The 19,521-nt window shown below is 38.0% G+C and overlaps 1 protein-coding gene across 6 annotated transcripts in view; it reads right to left on the reverse strand.

The window, feature by feature from the left end:
* LOC127444436 (guanine nucleotide exchange factor DBS-like) overlaps positions 1–19,521 on the reverse strand; it is a 104,332-nt gene that overhangs the window by 57,558 nt on the left and 27,253 nt on the right. The window contains exon 1 of one of the 6 annotated variants that reach the window (XM_051703806.1): positions 9,478–9,877. The exons of the other annotated variants lie outside the window; for them this stretch is intronic. Coding sequence (XP_051559766.1) covers positions 9,478–9,550 — 73 coding nt within the window. The 5' untranslated portion in view covers positions 9,551–9,877. Of the gene's footprint in view, positions 1–9,477; positions 9,878–19,521 lie in introns of those variants that run through there. 6 annotated transcript variants of the gene reach the window in all.

The following is a 19,521-nucleotide window of genomic DNA, read 5'->3' on the forward strand; positions in this document are numbered from 1 at the left end:
AAAACAACTAGCTAATAAGAGTCTAACAGTCACCTATGAGCTAAACTTCAGCAATACAGTATGAAAGAAAATTCTGGATGGATGGATGGACAGTAAAGAGGGAAGGTGATACAAGCAAAAGAGAGGGAGAGAAAGAGAGCAGTAAACAGTATGGTTTTCTCTGTGCATCAGGAGATGATGGATTACAGTAAGAAGCTTTAAAAATGCTACAGCCGCTGCTGTGTGAGTCACTGTTGTGATGCGGCCCATATCCCGCAGGTTCAAGTGTCTATAAGTATTTCGATTATATACAGTTGTTTGTCAGGATGAATGGTTGACTTGACTGTTTTCACCTTTATCCATACCAGCACTTGTCTTTTCGTATTGGAAGCGATGGTATAGCCATTGTGAATAGATTAATTCCAAAACAACTCCAGTCAACCATCCATCCTGACAAACAACTGGCACAGAGCCTCAGCAAGGACGACCTCACCGGACAGCAGTCGGAAACAAATGCACACTTTCATCCATGTGACTTGTTACTGAGGTGCTTTGAGACCTTAAGGAATCTCTTTTAGGGATTTTCAATTTAGCAGCATATGGGTATAAAACTAGGTCACAGACTGAGCAACCAAATCAACTTAATCTTGCATTACATGCAAGACACACACACACACACACACACACACACACACACACACACACAAATAAAATACTTATCTTAAAGGAACAGTTCACCCACAAATTGAATATGATTGTATGTTGGCACATCATTTAAATCTTCTTGGGCTATGTTAGGAATAGCATACCGCCATAGTACTCATGCTTTTTATTGCAGTATTTAATATGTATAATGTTTATAGTATGCACATTTCCTGAATGAAATACCCTGATGACCTACTCTCAAAATGTGCAATACACAGAGCACATAACACTAGGTACCAAAATGCAATCCACTCAACCTGACTTCCCATTTCCAGTCATGGTATTGTGATTTTTAACATCTGACTAATTTTAATGTCATTTTTAAAATAGACTGATTATTGGACCAGACTGCCAAAAGTTAACAAATTTTACACAAATTAAATGCCTAGTATTCCATTCCAAAACATAGTCATGGAGTACTGTGTAAATGACATTAGACAAGGAGATTGTCTTTTTGAACCCTGCAGGATGGTGACGTAAAACACAATCTCTGGCTTTTCACCCTGTTATTAAGTTTAGTTTCTGTCAAGTTCAATGACATTGTGCTTTCTCATTAAGTAAAGGTTGAACATTCCTAAAGGTCCTCATTTGAGGTCGTTGAAGTACAGTTCAATTCACAAGTACAGTCCCTTCAAAGTTCAACCACCAGTAAAGGTCACAAAACAAAACAGGCTCTGGAAAACTAGTCTGCCATGGGTTCCCTCAGAAATTACTTATGGGTTTTTAGAACAGGGATTTTCAATTTACGAGTAAAACAAGATTTGTGGTGAAAATTACTCCAAGATTTTCACGTTTTGTTCTAGAACATAAATTACAGTCATACCTCAATCATGGATTTTCAAAGTCTTGTGGCTTTTAAAAATGCATGTTGCTGGATGGACATACAGATTGTCCCACCCCAAACCCATGCTATTGGTTGAGCCAAAATTGTTATATTGGGCTGGTTGGGATGCTCAGAGTTATGTTGGAAGCACCACAGAGTTTACACTTTTCGGGGAAATCTACTTACAAATGGCTTAAAGTTGTCTCTGCACATTAAACTGGGATAAGAGAAAGTATTTTAAAATTCAAAATATTACACACTACCTTCCAGACTGCTAAACTTCCCCATCCTTCCTCACTGCTTCACTCACTGATGTTACTAATCAGAGAAAAGCACCTGCTTCTTCACCGTTCACAAAACCTCTTCACGAGTCGCGATTAGCGTCAGCCAGGTGCTTAAATGATATGTGCTGTTAATCCTTAGGCTACCCTGGTAACAAAGATGGGGCTCAGGCTTGTATAGTTTCCATTCCATTGGTAAAAGTTTATGCACTGATAACATAGCAGATTCACTGTCTCCACCATTTTATAGATCAAGATAGATTTGCTGGTCCCTGATCAGCTGTTATCATGTGATTTTAGAAACAGATGCCAGAGTCAAGGTAAACACTGAGCCCATGAGATTAAGAGAATATCCTGGCACTGAACAATTGGCACACTTGAAATATAAAGAGAAATCTTGACCAACAAAGAGTGTACTACTGTGCTTTTCTTTTGCCAGTTTATAATTCTGTGCAGGCCTTTGACGTCTCTAAATAATCCTCACTTCTGTTTGTCTAATAAATATTCATTATATATAATTAATTTATACATTAATTGCTGTAGGCTATAAAGGTTCATTTGCAGGCTATGCAAAACCACAAAAGACAAAATTTGAAGAGAGAGAAATGATAAAAGACTTCCTTTAAAAAACAGGTCAAGGAATTCTATGGCCAAGCAGTCCATGACATGTTTCTCAATTAAAAATTGGATTGAGTTCCATAATTAATGATTAATTCTTTATCATTATCAATATCAAAAATGATAATTTCCCACATTTCAATATTATGAAAAAAAGCCTAACCCTAACTCATATATATATATATATATATATATATATAAAACATTTGTAATTATTTATTGTAAATCAGTTTACAATAAATTATTGTTTGCGTTATATTACCCTGGTATCAATCAAAAAAATAAATAAATAGTTAACACTGTTGGGATGCAGTTTCAAATACAGCTGCTGTGGGAAGGAAATTTGGCATCTTTCTTACTGTCGTAATTCATATCTAGATTCTTTTCCTCTTTGGAAAGTCATAGAAACTTAGTGGATTTTTCTTTTGCTGTTGGAGCAGATGTGAATGCAAAAATAATATTTGCTGTGGTCTCCCATGCACTGAGTTTACCCCACTATAGTTTACTTCCCTGTTCCAAACCCCAAAAAATGTGAAAAGGATCCATTTCAGATACAACAGCATTTGGAAGTACAGATATTACATATTAGGGTCAAATTTTAAGTGTCCTTGTATAAGGCAAACAAGTTACAACAATCCATAGGACAAACAAAACTTCTCATGCTAAATAAGGGATTTTATCCTCTACCCAATCACAGGATGAGGTCTCATTAACATTTATCCCACCGCTCCTGTTAAACAATAACAGACCGATGAGAGAGAGAGAGCGGGGACACGTTCAGTCTTGTCGCTGTCGCCTCAGCTGGGCTCATGAGAAACAGAAGTTTGAGCAAAGTCCAACATTTCATTCAACACATCTCATCTTTTGGCATTTAATCAACAGAGCTACAACTTAGAGCCTCTGCTCAATACAAAACTTCCCCTCACACATCCGCAAAACTAAAGCAGCAATAACAGAGCTATAGAAACCACACTGAGCCCTGCATGGTGGCCAAGAACGGCAGCCATGCACTGACAAAGCGATTCAGCATCGGAGCACAGGGTGCTGGTATTCAGAAGGAACAGGGGAAGGGCCGACGCTCTCATTTTAATGCCATTCAACGGCTAGACGAGTATTCTTTACAAGGACTTACATTTTTAATGCCACTCGGATGGGTTAAGCCGTGACTGGCCCCATCAATGTGATTCAAGATCTTAGTTTGGATCGTAGCCTAAAAGATCCTGATGAAAAAAAGAAAGCTTATACTAGCCTAAGATGGCTTTCTGGTCTAAGCTAGTCTAGCTCTTTTAAGATGGTTTAGATCAGTGGTTCTCAACCCTGTTCCTGGAGCCACAGCTTGGGGAAGCTGATCTTCAGCTGGCCTCCCCACCTGGCCAAGCTGATCTTCAACTGGTCTCCCTGCCAGACCAAGCTGATCTTCAACTGGTCTCCCAGCCTGGCCACGCTAATCTTCAACTGGTCTCCCTGCCAGACCAAGCTGCTCTTCAACTGGTCTCCCAGCCTGGCCATGCTGATCTTCAACTGATCTCCCAACCTGGCTAAGCTGATCTTCAACTCATCTAGCTGGTCTCCCAGCCTGGCCAAGCTGGTCTTCAACTGGTCCAGCTGCTCTCTCTGCCTGGCCAAGCTGGTCTTTACCTCGTCTAGCTGGTCTCTCAGCCTAACCAAGTGCCCAAAACCCCTCTAAAACCGAAACAAAACAGACCAGCCTGAACAGGTTAGTAGGGTCATCTTCATCTCAAGACAAATGTCCTCTTGTAGAACAAATTCATTTTGTTTTTTCCCTAACAAAACACCCCCAATATTGTAGTTTACGATAAGAAGGATCTGAAATCTTTGCTATTATTAAGATTCATCTATGAAAAGTAGAAACTGTGAACCTCGGGACGATCTCACCTCTCGTGGAACTCTGCTTCCTGGTGCAGGAGAACAAGGTCAGCATTTATTCGGTGTCTCTGCGGCTATGTGTCCACTGTTTGGATTATTTACAGGTATGTGTTGGGTACAGTGGTTTAAAAACCTTATTATTATGCCAAGAGCTCATATAGGAAAACAAGACCGACACTCAATGTTAGCATGCAAGAAAAACATTCTTTGTTCTTCATGTCTGTGCAAGTAGCCCAGGTTAAACACATGCTGCAGTTTTTGTTAAAGACCTCTTTAGTGGTGTCTTGTCCGAGCCTGTCTGAACTACAAAGAGACAAGGACAGGTAAAACACAGGAGTGCCATACAAAAAAGACCATTACAACTAAACTGGACAATTAAGGGGAGGTAACACTACAAATATTGTGAGTCAATTAAACAACATGCACACACACACACAAACTATAAACGTGACATCCTTCATGTGGGAATCACACATACAGCTCATTGTGGTTTTTATGATGACTTCATGCTTTATGTGCCCAAAACACAGTGGCTTTATCAATATCCAGTGAATGTTCCAACACAATAGACAACAAACCATCATAGAACTAAACGTCATTACATGGTATTAGACAAGGGATACTTCACCCAAAACTATAAACTTTAATACTGCTTTATTTACTATAAAGCAGAATTAAAGTTGCACTCAGTAATTTTTTGATTGTCATTTTGGCCTAACACTGACACCTAGGGGCTTGGATGCAGCATCATTAAAACATTAGTTTTTGGTTACCGATACCATTTAAATAAAAAAATAAAATCACTATTCACAGTCAGCCAGGATTTATTTAATCCTTGAGTGAAAGTGTCAAATAACAAAGTGGTTACTAAGATAGAGTAGTATTCAGTTGGTCATGTGACCCTAACATGGCAGCCCCCATGAGGGGACCCTTTCTATATACAATAAAACTGCATTTATAAGGTTACTGATATGACTGGAGTAATCTCATTCATCAGAACGTGCACGAGTACCGATACTTCCTTTCTGTACTTGCCGATACCCATGCCGATACTTGCTTTTTTCTTCTTCTCTTTTTCTGAATTCCATATTAACAGTTGAATGTTTACGAAATGACATTCGTATGTCAGATGGAATCGGTTTTTGGTATCAGAGCATTTTTACAAGCACGAGAACAAGTACATGAGTGGGGTATTGTACCCGATTCCGATATCGGTACATCCCTACATGATTCAAAAATACAATTAATTTCTTTAGAAGTAAAACTTTTTAAATTAGGGGAAAAAAGTGTGCAACTGAGTGCATCTTTAAGATAACTTAGCAGAGTATGGGATCAAACATCAGCCTGTATTTGTAAAGTCCAGATCCTTAACCATTAGGTTACTACAGTACCATGACGCTCACCAACAATGTTTTCTTCAGGGTTGCATCTCAGATTATCACCTCACAAAACATCTCATTATTTAACATACACTACACAAACAACTTAATGAGGTATGTCCCAAATGGTTTATTAACAGTGCACATGGTCGAATGTCATGAGGACGCTGTATCCATGTGTGTGTGCGCAATGAATGTACTCAGACATGTGGTCGGGCTCCAGCAATATGGACAAATGTGAACAGCGCCATAATTATACAAATCATACCAACTGCTGACAAAATGGGCAGCTGTGTGTGCTATCAGTGAATAGACAGCGATGGGTGTTGGTTAAATTTAGGCTAATAGTAAAACCTGAAATCACCAATACTGTGTGGAACAACCAAAGGTCCCCATGAGAAAAACAGCTTAATAAACATACCAAATAATGTCTTGGGGAAAAAGAAAAAAAAAAAAAAGTTGTTTTGTGAGGATTAGTTTAAAGGGTTGGAAAATATAACTAGCTCATTTGGATCATTAGTGTGTGTGTGTGTGTATGTTCAGGACAACAGGTACAGGAATTCATGTTCTAACATTTGGCATTACAACTGCAATTTAGAGAGACTCCATCTGTCAGTCTATTAGAATAAAACTAGAAAATATTCACATAACCACAAAGCCCCCCATACCAACAACAAATGGGCAACAAGTGAGTCAGATTCTCCACATTCCAGTGCCCATCCCCTTAACAATGTAATTTAATGTACAGTATATTAGTTTGCTGTGTGGTTCCAATTGAACCACAAACATGAATGGCCACAGAGGTTTATCGCCTGACTTTAAAAATAGTGTTTAAAAAAAGATTCAGTTTTAAATGCACACACTGATCATAGAATTTTGAATCTTATAAATGCAGTGTGTTACAGATTTGAGTATGATTACTGGGTATAATTTTATGTCTTCTATTTTCTGTCTCAGTAAAGCCCAGTAAAACCACAGTATTTGGCCACACGAGCCAGCAGTCAAACTACACATAAAAATTGAGGAGAAATCAATGGATGGTCATCTAAGAAAGCTAGTTACTAAATAAAGTAAGTGAAATTGTGCTAAAAAACAATAAAAAAATAAATAAATAACAGTGAGAATATGTAGTAGACTGATTGTGCAAACAGTTAAAATGGAGATACTTAAATCGCTCTTAATAAGGGTTAAGAGTTTGTCCTCATCTCTAACCCCAAGTATTAAAATTTACCGCAAAACTTTGCCTGGATTATGTGTGTGATATGAATGATACTACAAATCATGTTGAGGAGAGGTGTGCTATTAATTTTCTAAGTGACTGGACTTAAGATTTCACTAGAATTGACAAAAACAATCCCATAGACCTACAGAGGGATTTACGGCTGAGGATTGATACAGATTTCCCTATGCGACTCTATTCCGATTCACAAGCTCTCGATTAGATTCCGATCTCGATATCGATTCATATGAGTACATTTCTTTTACAATGTTCATTTTCCTTAAATTTAAAAGAAATTCTCTCTAAGCTAATGCTCTTAATTATAAAGGAACCTTCTAGGCAACCATTCTAGGTACAATTCAAAAATATTCTTTTTACCAATTATATTTTAGCATTGGTTTTTCATCAAATTGGTCAAATTTTAACTTTTGAAAAATGTTCAAATTCAGTCTATTCCAACAATTAATGTTTTGAAATTGCATATATTATGTTGCATGTATATTTTTGTTATATTTGTATTGTTTACTTGCATAATTTGTACTTTTTACAAGTATTTACATTGATATGTAGAACACACGCTAAATTGCTACTGTCTCTTTAAGACTATCCCATATAATGAGAGAAGACAGGCATAATTTCTTTAAAGCATCTATGTATGATTAGAATGAAATATTTCTTTTTTGTTCTTTTTAATCAACAATTGACTGTAAAAAAACAGAAAGAGTATTAAGAGACATTATTCAACAACATATGGATCCGTGGATCTCGTATTTGGACACACAAAATGAGTTAAACCAAACTTTTAACTCAACATGCAGGGAAAATATCTCTGTGCTAATAAATTCTCCACTATACTATTCAATCACTGGTGAGTGAAATCTGAACATTTCCTAGCCAGTGGCTAATCAGACATTTTCTTTTTTTTTTAATCTCCTTTTCTCCCAGTGTCCAAATCCCACTACTTAGTAGGTCCTCGTGGTGGCGCGGTTACTCACCTCAATCCAGGTGGCAGAGGACAAATTTCAGTTGCCTCCGCTTCTGAGACCGTCAATCCATTCATCTTATCAAGTGACTCGTTGTGCATGACACCACAGACAGTCACAGCACATGGAGGCTCATGCTACTCTCCGTGATCCACGCACAACTTACCACGCGCCCCATTGAGAGCAAGAACCCCTAATTGCAACCACGAGGAGGTTATCCCATGTGACTCTACCCTTCCTAGCAACCGGGTCAATTTGGTTGCTTAGGAGACCTGGCTGGAGTCACTCAGCACGTCCTGGATTCAAACTCACAACTCCAGAGGTGGTAGTCAGCGTCAATACTCACTGAGCTACCCAGGCCCCCCAATCACAGACATTTTTAGTCACATAGTGTGAGATTTGGTTGCACATGCACAAAACCAAACTTAAACCTGTCAACACAATGAGATATTTTAGCATTTGCTTCTGACTTGATGTGTCAAAACATGCTAAACTAAATTGCATAGACTTCAATTGACTTTGTTTTATATATACAGCCTGAGGTAATAGTTACACTGAGAGCATGCCCGTCTAGATTCAATAAGCAAATATCCTCTGATGTGCTGTTACTTGCAAGTAGTGAAGTCACACTTTTGAATCCATAGAGATAATTTGAAGCTAAGACAGAAACAAACCCCATATCATAACCACCACTGAGCAGACTGATGGGCTAGTGAATGTGTAATGACACTTTTGGTGCCAGTCCAAGTGGGTTCTTGAAAGTAAACCCAAACCAGAACCAAAGGTTGCAATGCGCAATACCAATAAGTGAAACTGTTACCAGCAGCTGACAATGATTGCTATGCATCTCACGATCGGAGAGTGAAAAGGAAGGGGAGGGAGTTTATGTTCAATTTCAGCCTAGTGTTTGTTTTAATTTGTAAGTCAATGAAAGTTTAACATACACTATAACTGAAAGCACATAAAGAGTACTATAGAAAAACAACAAGATGGGTAATTGACATAAAATACTTTTGGGAAGTTGGCATGTCCTACTGTGCGACATGCTAAACTCCATCAAAAGTTATTTTAAACAGCATTTATTTTATAATTATGCAGTTTTTATGAGCTCATTTTAATTGAGAGACTACATACATGGAATCTTTATACTTTTAAAAATGTATTTGTCACACTGTAGGACCATTTAAAATGAACTAATGAAGGCAAAATTGGTGAAAAACCATAGAAATAGTAGAAATAATGAAATGGTAACCAGCGACAGGACCTACGATATACACTTTCCCTTATACATTCACATAAATTTAACCTAAAATCATAAAATATGAAGTGAATCAATCTCAAAATCACAGACATTTTCCAATGAAAAGCCCTAATCTCTAAAGGTGAAATATGAAAATATAACATTGCAGGGATATTTTGGCTAAAAGTAGCACCTCCTAAAGTTCATTTCCTGAACAAACTAAAGTCTACGCAGACAGAGCCACATATATAAAGTTAAATAAATTCAACACAGCCAAACACTTTGGACTGGACACTTTTGACCAGATTAAACAGATTTACCTCTATATGTCCAGATGGCTATAAAGACCATCCAGTCTCCTACCTGTCATTACTTTGAGTTGAAACCATAGTCTGGTGATTTCCTGGCAGAGCAGGGAAATTCGGTTGAGTTCCATCCTGCTAAGAGTGCACCTTTCCTGTTCACTCCCCTGTCTCAGGTGCCTCTATCTCTGGGGCTTCATCCTGCGATGGGACTCACATAAGCCGTTGTGCATTACCAAGGCTAAACTGTCTGTCAATGCACCTCACATATCCTCATCTCCCAACACACACAGACAGGCACACACAGGAACTCTCTCGGCATCAGGTTACACCCCTCGCTGCTCTGCCACACACGCTCACACACACAGACACACAGACACACGCAGGTGGAAGTAGCAGACTGTTTTAAAATGAGGAAAAGCCTTGGGGCAGCTGCTTGAACCAGAATGCTATTCTGTAGCGGTGTATGTGTGTGTGTGTGTGTGTGTGTGTGTGAGAATGGAAAGGATAAGCTCTTGCATGGGCACACACACTAATCGTCCTGCCTCTAACAGGTTTGAGAGCAAGAGAGGGAGGAGTAGTGTGATAGAGAGAGAGAGAGAGAGAGAGAGAGAGATGGGGGGACATGGGACCAGTTTTCTCTGTTTTTTCTGTGCCAGGTCTCAGCGGATTAATAATAGACAGCCAATCAAAATATAGGGGGTGGAGCATACAAAAGCACAGCTGTCAACATAAGTTGGCGAACATCTAGGATATTCCTCAGTCTATTAGAGTGTGAGAGAAGATTACTATACATACTATATGTTCATTATTACAAATATTTGAATATTTAGTTTATACATCTTTTTCAAAGTCTTTTTTACACATCTTTATCCTTTTAATAATTCTTGCTTAATGTTTGTAATTTATTCCTTTTTGTTAAATTTGCTAATTTCTTAGAGAAAACTAGAGAAAGCGTGAAAGAGAAAAAAGAGAGCGAAAGAACGAAACAAAGAACTAGAGAACGAAAGCGCATAAGAGCAAAAAGAAAGAGCCAAAGAGCCAAATGAAGAGAGCGAAAGAAAGGAGCAAAAGAAAGAGCAAGAGCGCGAGAGCAAAAGAGCATAAGAATGAAAGAGTGAAAAGAGCCAGAGTCAGAGTGAAAGAAAGTGCGAAAGAAAGAGCGAGAGTGAACGAAAGAGCATAAGAGAGCAAGAGTGAAAGCATCAGAAAGAGCAAAAGAAAGAAAGCGTAAGAGCATTTACATTTATGCATTTGGCAGACGCTTTTATCCAAAGCGACTTACAGTGCCCTGATTACAGGGACAATCCCCCTGGAGCAACCTGGAGTTAAGTGCCTTGCTCAAGGACACAATGGTGGTGGCTGTGGGGATTGAACCAACAACCTTCTGCTTACTATTTCAGTGCTTTAGTCCACTACACCACCACCACTCCATGATGGAGCAAAAGCGAGCGAGAGCACGAAAGAAAGAAAGAGCCAAAGAGTCAGAGTGAAAGAGAGCAAAAGAAAGAGCAAGAGCAAGCGAGAGCGAATGAAAGAGCATAAGAAAAAGAAAGAGTGAAAGAAAGAGCAACACAAAGAAAAAGAGGGAAAGAGAACATAAGAGAGCAAAAGAAAGGAGTGCGAGAGCAAAAGAAAGAGCCAGAACGAGAGTCAAAGAGCGAAAGCACGAAAGAATGAAAGAGCAAAAGAGAGCGAGCAAAAGAAAGAGCATAAGAAAGAGCCAAAGAGCGAAAGAAGAGCGAAAGAGAGCAAGCGAGGGCAAAAGAAAGAGCATAAGAAAGAAAGAGAGCTCGAAAAAGCGAGGTAGAGCAAGAGAGTAAGAAAGAGTAAAAGAAAGGGCGAAAGAAAGAGAGCAAGAACGAAAAAGCAAGCTAGAGCGAAAAAGCGAAAGAAACAGCGAGAGCAAAAGAAAGAGTAAAAGAAAGAGCAAGAGCGAAAAACAGAGCTAGAGCAAAAGAGTGAAAGAGCGAAAGAAAGAGAGCTGTTAAAAAAAAAGAAAGAAAAGGTTATGAAAAGATAAGTGACAGGAGAAAAAAAAAGGTCTCTCTCAAACCAAGAGAGTGTGCACGATAAAACGCCCTAGCGGCTACTTTCAAAAAGATACAAATGGTCACACACGGAGCTGATGGCACCCTCAGGCCATCCAAGATGTATATGAACTTCTTTCTTCATCAGAAACGGATTTAAGATTTTTAGGAAAGTATCCCAGGTTTTTAGCTTCATCCAATGCAAGTGAATGGACACCAAATTTTGACGGTCCAAAAAGCACACTTAGTCAGCATCACATTTATCCACACGACTCCCGCCGATCAAGTAATGTTCTGAAGTGAATCGATACATTTGTGTGAGAAATTAATCGCTAATTAAAAAAACTTTATTAACATTAAAAAATAAATAAATCGCTTCCTGTAAACACTGAATGCCTCACGTCTCTGTCGTGTGACAGAAGACATTACTTAATCGACTGGAGTCATATGGATTACTTTGATGCTGCCTAAATATGCTTTTTGGACCATCAAAATTGGTGTCCATTCACTTGCATTGGATGAAGCTAAAAACCTGGTATACTTTCCTAAAAATGTTAAATCCTGTTCTGATGAAGAAAGGTCATATACATCTTGGATGGTCTGAGGGTGAATAAATTATCAGCAAATTTTCATTTTTGGGTGAACTATTCCTTTAAGGCTCTCTCTTAGCCTGAAGGTCAAAGGCCGTAAACAACAGGAGGACTTTAAAATGCAGGTCAAGTTCTAGTCACACAAGCACTCTGGAAATCCCCTGCTCTCTCCTCTCTGATCTTGTGTCAATCTATATATACCCACTCCATGCTCGTCTGAGACACTCACACACTAGAGATTATTTAAGAGGCTGGGGTTCGCTCTTATAAAGACAACACAATGGCCCTTTCTGTGCCGCATCAGTAACATTACACCAGTTAGCAAGTTCCTCCAGGCTACAGTGTACTGCAGTGAATAGATTTATTTTTAAACACAAAAAATTAAGAGTTGGGAATTAAATAGTAGTAATGCTTTTGATTTTGCAAAAATAAACAAAGTAAAAATAACTTTAAAAGTTATTCACACTTTTCTCTGGGTAGTTGACAAATAATATGGACATTACTGTACCTTTTTGAATTCAACTTTAAGATTTGAATTTAGGAATGTATATGAATGAATAAAGTGACATTTAATTTCGGACAATGCAACGGACCATGATATGATGTCACACGGGAAGGCTTCTTGTGTAATTAAATAATACATTACAAATAATATTATTTTAAACATTTTAAAATATATTGTCTACTCACTTTCCTGCAACAATAAAACACACAGCTTTGAAATATGTATTCTTTGTATTGAGCCAAGAGGTCAGCGTGTGACATTTCGATCTTCTATTGGTCACACGTCCTCTCGTCATATGGATTTGCAGATCAGAGTTAGCTAAACTTGAACTTGTGCGCACTGGACTATGAAATTTCTTTGAACGAGGTTGCACTTCCGGTCGGATGCATTTGAAGTGGAGTGAATGGAGCACGAAGTGTAGTGTGACAGCCCCTTAAGGCAAAGAGTATATTTAAGGTGTGGAGCCTGGTCGCCATTTTTTTCAAGTTTTCCCCCTATTTTTAATCACATTCTTGCCTCATTAGTTCACTAAATTCACTTAAAATTGTCCTGCAGACTTTAAAGTACAGATTTTTCTTGTAGTGTCTCAATATATCTGAGGATTTAGGTCATAAACAGGATGCATAATAAATATAAAATATTGAAACAGTTAGCATAATTGATTTTAGATTTGATCTTAAAGTCAAAGCCCAGACTGATCACACTGTGAATTCGGCGACAACAGGTCGAAAATTCTGCTGCTGAAATCAGTCTGTGCTTACCGAAATTCAAATCACTGCCTCCCAGTGGGAGAAGCTTGAAGTGTCGTTAAACGTATGCACACATATAAGCTCCAATTTCTAAGTAAAATGTCCACAGAGTGGCACCATAAGTGAGTTGTTGTGCGAGTTGTTTTCCGTTGTAAATTATGTAATAGTCAACAGGAATGCATATATTAGTAATCATTAAGGCCGGAACATACGCTACACAAATACGTGAACGCATATGCGAGCGCTTGATCACCACATGATCAGCCAAAGTGTGGTCTGGTTGAACATGCGTTCTTGCGTTACCGTGGCAGGACAAACCTCATTTCTCAAGGGGGTGATAGAGTTACCTTTAAATGTCTGTGCCACTGAACTGGATGTGTCATTATTCAGGTAAGTGGTTATAAATATAACTACTTTAACTTGCATGTTCAGCAATATTCTCTTCAAAATGACAGTAGCCGAGTTGAAAGAAAACACCATAGAAGCGGACAGTTCACACTAATCTTGCTCTAGCGCGCATTGCGGGAATGTTGAAAATGCAACAAATGCGTTTCTGCATTTACAGATTTGCGTAGAGTATGTTTCAGCCTTTAGCCTTAACCCAAACCCCAACCCTAAACCTAACCTTCAGTAGTGTAAAAATGTACAAGCTAATTAGAGTCTCATAACTCAGATGATATCGGTCTACAGTATATGTGATATCTGTCTACCAAACTGCAATACATGGAGTTATATTTACTATAATTGAAAATCCTGACACCTCTGGTATTATTACAGAAAATATTCTAAACGAATTTGAAATTGTATTTGAAATGACATTTTCTGTTTGTGAATGCATACTTTGCTATAATTCAATTGCAACAGCAAATGTATTTTGAACATACAACATCTGCTGAAAGCCACTTAGTCTCATAGAATGAACTTTACTATAACGAAATTTTTGCTGAGTTTTACGTGCCTCATTCTATGTTTCATCACAGTTTCCAGGTGAAATTAACACTAGAGGCACTTCAACAACTGTGCGTTTTATTCACTTTACACAAATCACAAGTACAGTTGCTGATTATACACTTATTTTTTGTTCTATAACTCACACACTATGTTATTATACCAAAACACTGATACTCTAACACATCATTTGAAAAACTATACTGTATTTTTTAACACTTGTATTACAGAACCACCTACATTTACACACTTATTCCAATGTGATTAGCGTGCGCAATGCTCACCTGATAGTGTGTTGGACTTTGGACTTGGAAGACAGAGGCACGAGCCCAGCCAAGTAGGCAAGCTGACACGTGAGAAGAAAGTGTCAAAAGTGACACGAAATGGTATCGTTTAGGTGAGGATATCTGTTTTGTTCCCCTCTCATTTGCTTTTAAAGACACTATTGGTTAGGTTTAGGTTAACGTTTTAGGTCAGGGAGGTATATTTTACTAATTAAAATCTCCAACTAACATAAAAACCTCATCCGTTTAACACTATTTCACTCGCGTATGGCGCCCCCAGCTGGACATTTCCCTAGGAAAACGCATAATTTCATTTTGCAAAAATGTTGCCACGGTCACATAATTTTCATGAGATCAGGCTGGCTAAATGTGAAATGGAAATGCAAAATCAATTAGCAATTGAATTTCCAATGACTTCCATGAGTACAAGCTGCATTATTAGCAGCAGCATTCATTCCTACACTAAATTACAACTAGTTTAATTTTAATCATGATAAGTAAACCATAAAGCTTATACTTAGATCAGTATCTACACTCTGCTGAACATCCAGCTGGCAGACAGTAAAAATAGATTCAATGTTCATTGATTCTAATACATATGGTGTCCAGTTGTACAGGATACATATGGCCATCCTTCATAATTCTGCAGTGCTGCGGCAGATTATTGTGAAAAACAGGAGTCTTTTTTTGTCAATTCTGTCAGACATCCTGTTTCTGGCAGAATCTGGTCCTTCCATTCAACAGAAATTAAACTGATAATCCCAAGTTAACATAAATTAGATATAGATATAACATACAGTGTATCAAGCTGATCTAGTGATCAGAACAGGATGAGGAAAGTTTGATGATTGATTAACTGACATTGTATTTGCCCTTGTAGGTGACCAGCCCTTTTAATAAACATATATAAATCCAACACCACAGGAAGACAATTACAACCCTATAAAATCCCATGAAATATCTAATAAAAATGGTCATTTTCTTTCAAAACAAAAATGAAGAGTAAAGTGCCATGAAAAGTGCTCTCACATGTTATTTGTAACCCATAAAAGAAGAATTCACTTTAGTACCGCAAAAAAGAGCTTTAAAAATTTTTGGTCCAAACCACTTAAAATTCATATATTTATATCCATGACATTGTTTCTTGGTTAGGCTTTTTAAATGTATTAAATAAGTTTTCTAAAGCTTTAACCACATTTAATTTGTATTAATTTTCTGAAGCTTTCAAGGTAGACTCTTAATGGTTTAGTTAATTAATATAAATATAATTGTAGCATTTAAGGTGTGTGTGTGTGTTTAAGAATGGCTTTCAAACAAAATCTTGTGCTCATTTGAGTCACATGAGATGACTGAATTTTTACTGAGTGCCACTTTTAGGAAAGCACATGATTCTTTGTATGTTATATCTTAGGAGGAAATTGTCTTTCCTAATAGCTGTTTTTCCTGTAATTCTTGAATTGCTGAAGAATTGTTTTTTTCTCCTGATCTATGGTCAGCTTTCTTAACACAATATGAAGCTACAGCATAAGATTTTTTGGCTGTTCTGGTCTAAGATCAGTATGCAAAGTAAGTTTCAAACACCATGTCTGCCTTTCTTCATGTGCACAAGAGTTCATTGGTTTAAGTGAAAGAACCTTGATTACAGAAGCAGTTTGAGGTAAACAAAACTGCTGGTGCATATGATTGTGACTTCAGTAGAAAGCTGGAATTTCCAAATCACTTGAGAATGAGAATGAGATTTGGAAACTTCTGTTAGTGCAACACAATGGTCATCCGACCAATCAAAACACCCCTTCAGATGATTTGGTGGAGAATGTCTCACACACACAGGCTGGCCACATGATCATTCTCATGCAGTGGGTATTTGCATGGGTTTGGTCAGAGCAGCACATCTAAAGATATACAGCAACCAATCAAACCCTCAGTACACTGGTAATACAGCACAGATTAGTCTCAGCAGATACTGTAAGCGTGGAATATTTTTAAATGAGTTTTAAATCAAACACAACCACTGAATTCACATGCCTGTTTGCAGACATGTTTGTTTAGGGACTGTACACTATACCAGTCAAAAGTCTGGACACACTTGACTGAATTTATGTTCCTCATGATCTTAAAAATCTTTTGATCTAAGGCTTATGCTTAAATAGGCCTATAATCACCCTCTTGATGAGAATAAATAAAAGTACACTTCTAGTTTCAACATGATTTGTACTTCAGACCTTTTATTTTGTTCGACAAGAAAAACTAGCTTCATACTATGCGAACTACATTTGACATTCCATTGAAAATGTGTAAAATGTAACCACATTGATCCCAATATCTCTGGGAATCATATATAGGGCCTTAAAGGGATAGTTCACCCAAATATTCTCTTATCATTGTCTCACACTCATGCCATTCCAGATGTGTATGACTTTCTTTCTTCTGCTGAATACAAACAAAGATTTTTAGAAGAATATTTCAGCTCGGTAGATTCTCACAATACAAGTGACTATGTGCTTTTTGGAGCTTAAAATTTTTGGTACACAAAGGCAGCATAAAGTAATCCATAACTCCAGTGGTTAAATCCATATCTTCAGAAGTGATATGATAAGTGTGGCTGAGAAACAGATCAATATTTAAATCCTTTTTTTTTTTTTTTTTTTTTTTTTTTACTATAAACTCTTCCCTGCCCAGTAGGTGGCGATATCAAATCAAATAGCCAAAAAACAAAAGAACAATGTGAAAGTGAAAGTAGAGATTTATAGTAAAAAAAGGACTTAAATATTGATGCGTTTCTCACCAACACATCATATCGCTTCTGAAAACATGGATTTAACCACTGGAGTCTTATGGATTACTTTTATGCTGCCTTTGTGTACCAAAAATTTGAAGCTCCAAAACTATGTGCTTTTTTGGAGCTTCAAATTTTTCAAAGTTTTGGTACACATTCACTTGCATTGTATGGACCTACAGAGCTGAGAAATTCTTCTATAAATCTTCGTTTGTGTTCAGCAGAAAAAAGAAAATCATACACATCTGGGATGGCACAAGGATAAGTAAATTATGAGAGAATTTTTATTTTTGGGTGAACTATTACTTTAAAATGAAGACACAAAATGGAAAATTTGTTCTGAACCAGAAACTAATATTTTTTTTTTTTTTTTTTTATATTAACATTTTTTATTAATTCTTACAATGATAAAGAAAAGCAAACACATAATTTATATACATACAATCAATATTTAAACCCCACAACCACCCCTTCCCCTCGCCAACCCCACCCTGACCCCCAACAAACATCCTTGTTTGTATATACTCCACACATGAGTGTCTATACATACACAAAAAAAGCAAACAAACACACAAACAAAAATATATATAATAATCATTCACATTTAAAAACTATACTACTCTCTCCACCGCCCCACCCCGAGAGCCCTCCAAAAACTCCAAATAGTTGCCCCATTTCCCAACAAACAAATCCAAGTTACCCCATCTTCCACATGACACCTCCTCAAAAGCCGCCACCCTCCCCATCTCTGTGCACCACTCCCGAAATGGGGGCGCTCCAGCTGACCTCCAACCCCTCAAAATAATCTGCCTGGCAATCATCACACTGGTCAGAACCCAATTCTCTATGTGTCTATTCCCCACATCGATGACCGCCCCATTGCTCAAAACACAGAGTCTGGGGCAAAACGAAACCCGAGTGCCCAACACGTCACACATAAAACTCTGAACCTTCAACCAGAATTCCTAGATCTTAACACCACCAAAAAACATGGGCCGTGTCTCCATCCTCCGATTGGCATCGCCAGCATGTGGGTGTGTCTTTAAGACCAAGCCTATACAATCTAGAGGAGGTCCAATAAAATCTATGTAAAATCTTGAATTGCATAAGGCGCACCCTTGCATCTCTAGATGCAGGCTTGATGTTTTTTTAGAATCCTAGCCCACACTCCCTCCTCCAATACAAAGTTGAAATCTTTCCCACATAATCTCTTGATAGAAGTTAAAGCTCCATCCCCCAGACTCTGAATTAGCAGGGAGTAATACACTGATGCCTCATGACCTTTTCCAAAAGCAGTAATCACCATTTCCAGAGTATCTGCTGCTTTAGAGGGGTGTATGCTACTCCCAAAAATAGTACAGAGCAGGTGGCGCAGTTGTAAATACCTATAAAACTGAGATCTGGGAATCCCAAAATGTTGAACCGAATTTTCAAAATCTCTCAACACTCCACTCTCATATAGGTCACCGAGCGTATTAACCTCCCTCACAATCAACTCTGACCAGCAGAATGGGGACTTAATACATAATTTTGGGTTCTGCCGTATGCTCGAGGCAACATTTAAATAAATGTCCGAATTAAACACTCTAGACACATTTGTCCATACCAAGTGCAAATGCGAGATAACGGGGTGTAACTTAACTTCTCCGATTAGTTTGATAGAAAGGCTTTGCAATGGCGAAATAGGGGCAAGAACTTCCTGTTCAATACAAAACCAGGGGCTCTCTCAGGTGGAAGTGACCAATGAGTCAAATGTCTGAGACCGAATGCATAATAATAGAACAAAATCTTGGGTAGGCCTAGCCAACCTTTGTCAATCGGCCTATGTAACTTATTGAAATGTAATCTGGGACGCTTACCATTCCAAATGAAGGACTTCACTATGCTATGAAATTGCTTGAAATAAGAGAGGGGGACATCTACAGGGAGAGATTGTAGCAGGTAGTTAAATTTTGGAATACAATTAATTTTAATAAAATTAACCTTCCCAGTCATAGATAAATGTAATGAAGCCCACCTGCCCACATCGCTCGAAAACCTTAAGGGGTCAAAATTAACTAAATCAGACAAATTTGCTGGGAATAAAATGCCCAAAAACTTAATGCCCTGTCTGGGCCACTGGAAGGCGCCCGGCTGAAAAGCCGTTACTGGGCAGTACGCTGTCAGAGCCAAAGCTTCAAATTTAGCCCAATTGACTCTGTAGCCTGAGGATTTAGAAAAGGA

The sequence above is a fragment of the Myxocyprinus asiaticus genome, chromosome 7 (genome assembly GCF_019703515.2).
Source record: "Myxocyprinus asiaticus isolate MX2 ecotype Aquarium Trade chromosome 7, UBuf_Myxa_2, whole genome shotgun sequence".
Classification (NCBI taxonomy): Eukaryota; Metazoa; Chordata; class Actinopteri; order Cypriniformes; family Catostomidae; genus Myxocyprinus; species Myxocyprinus asiaticus.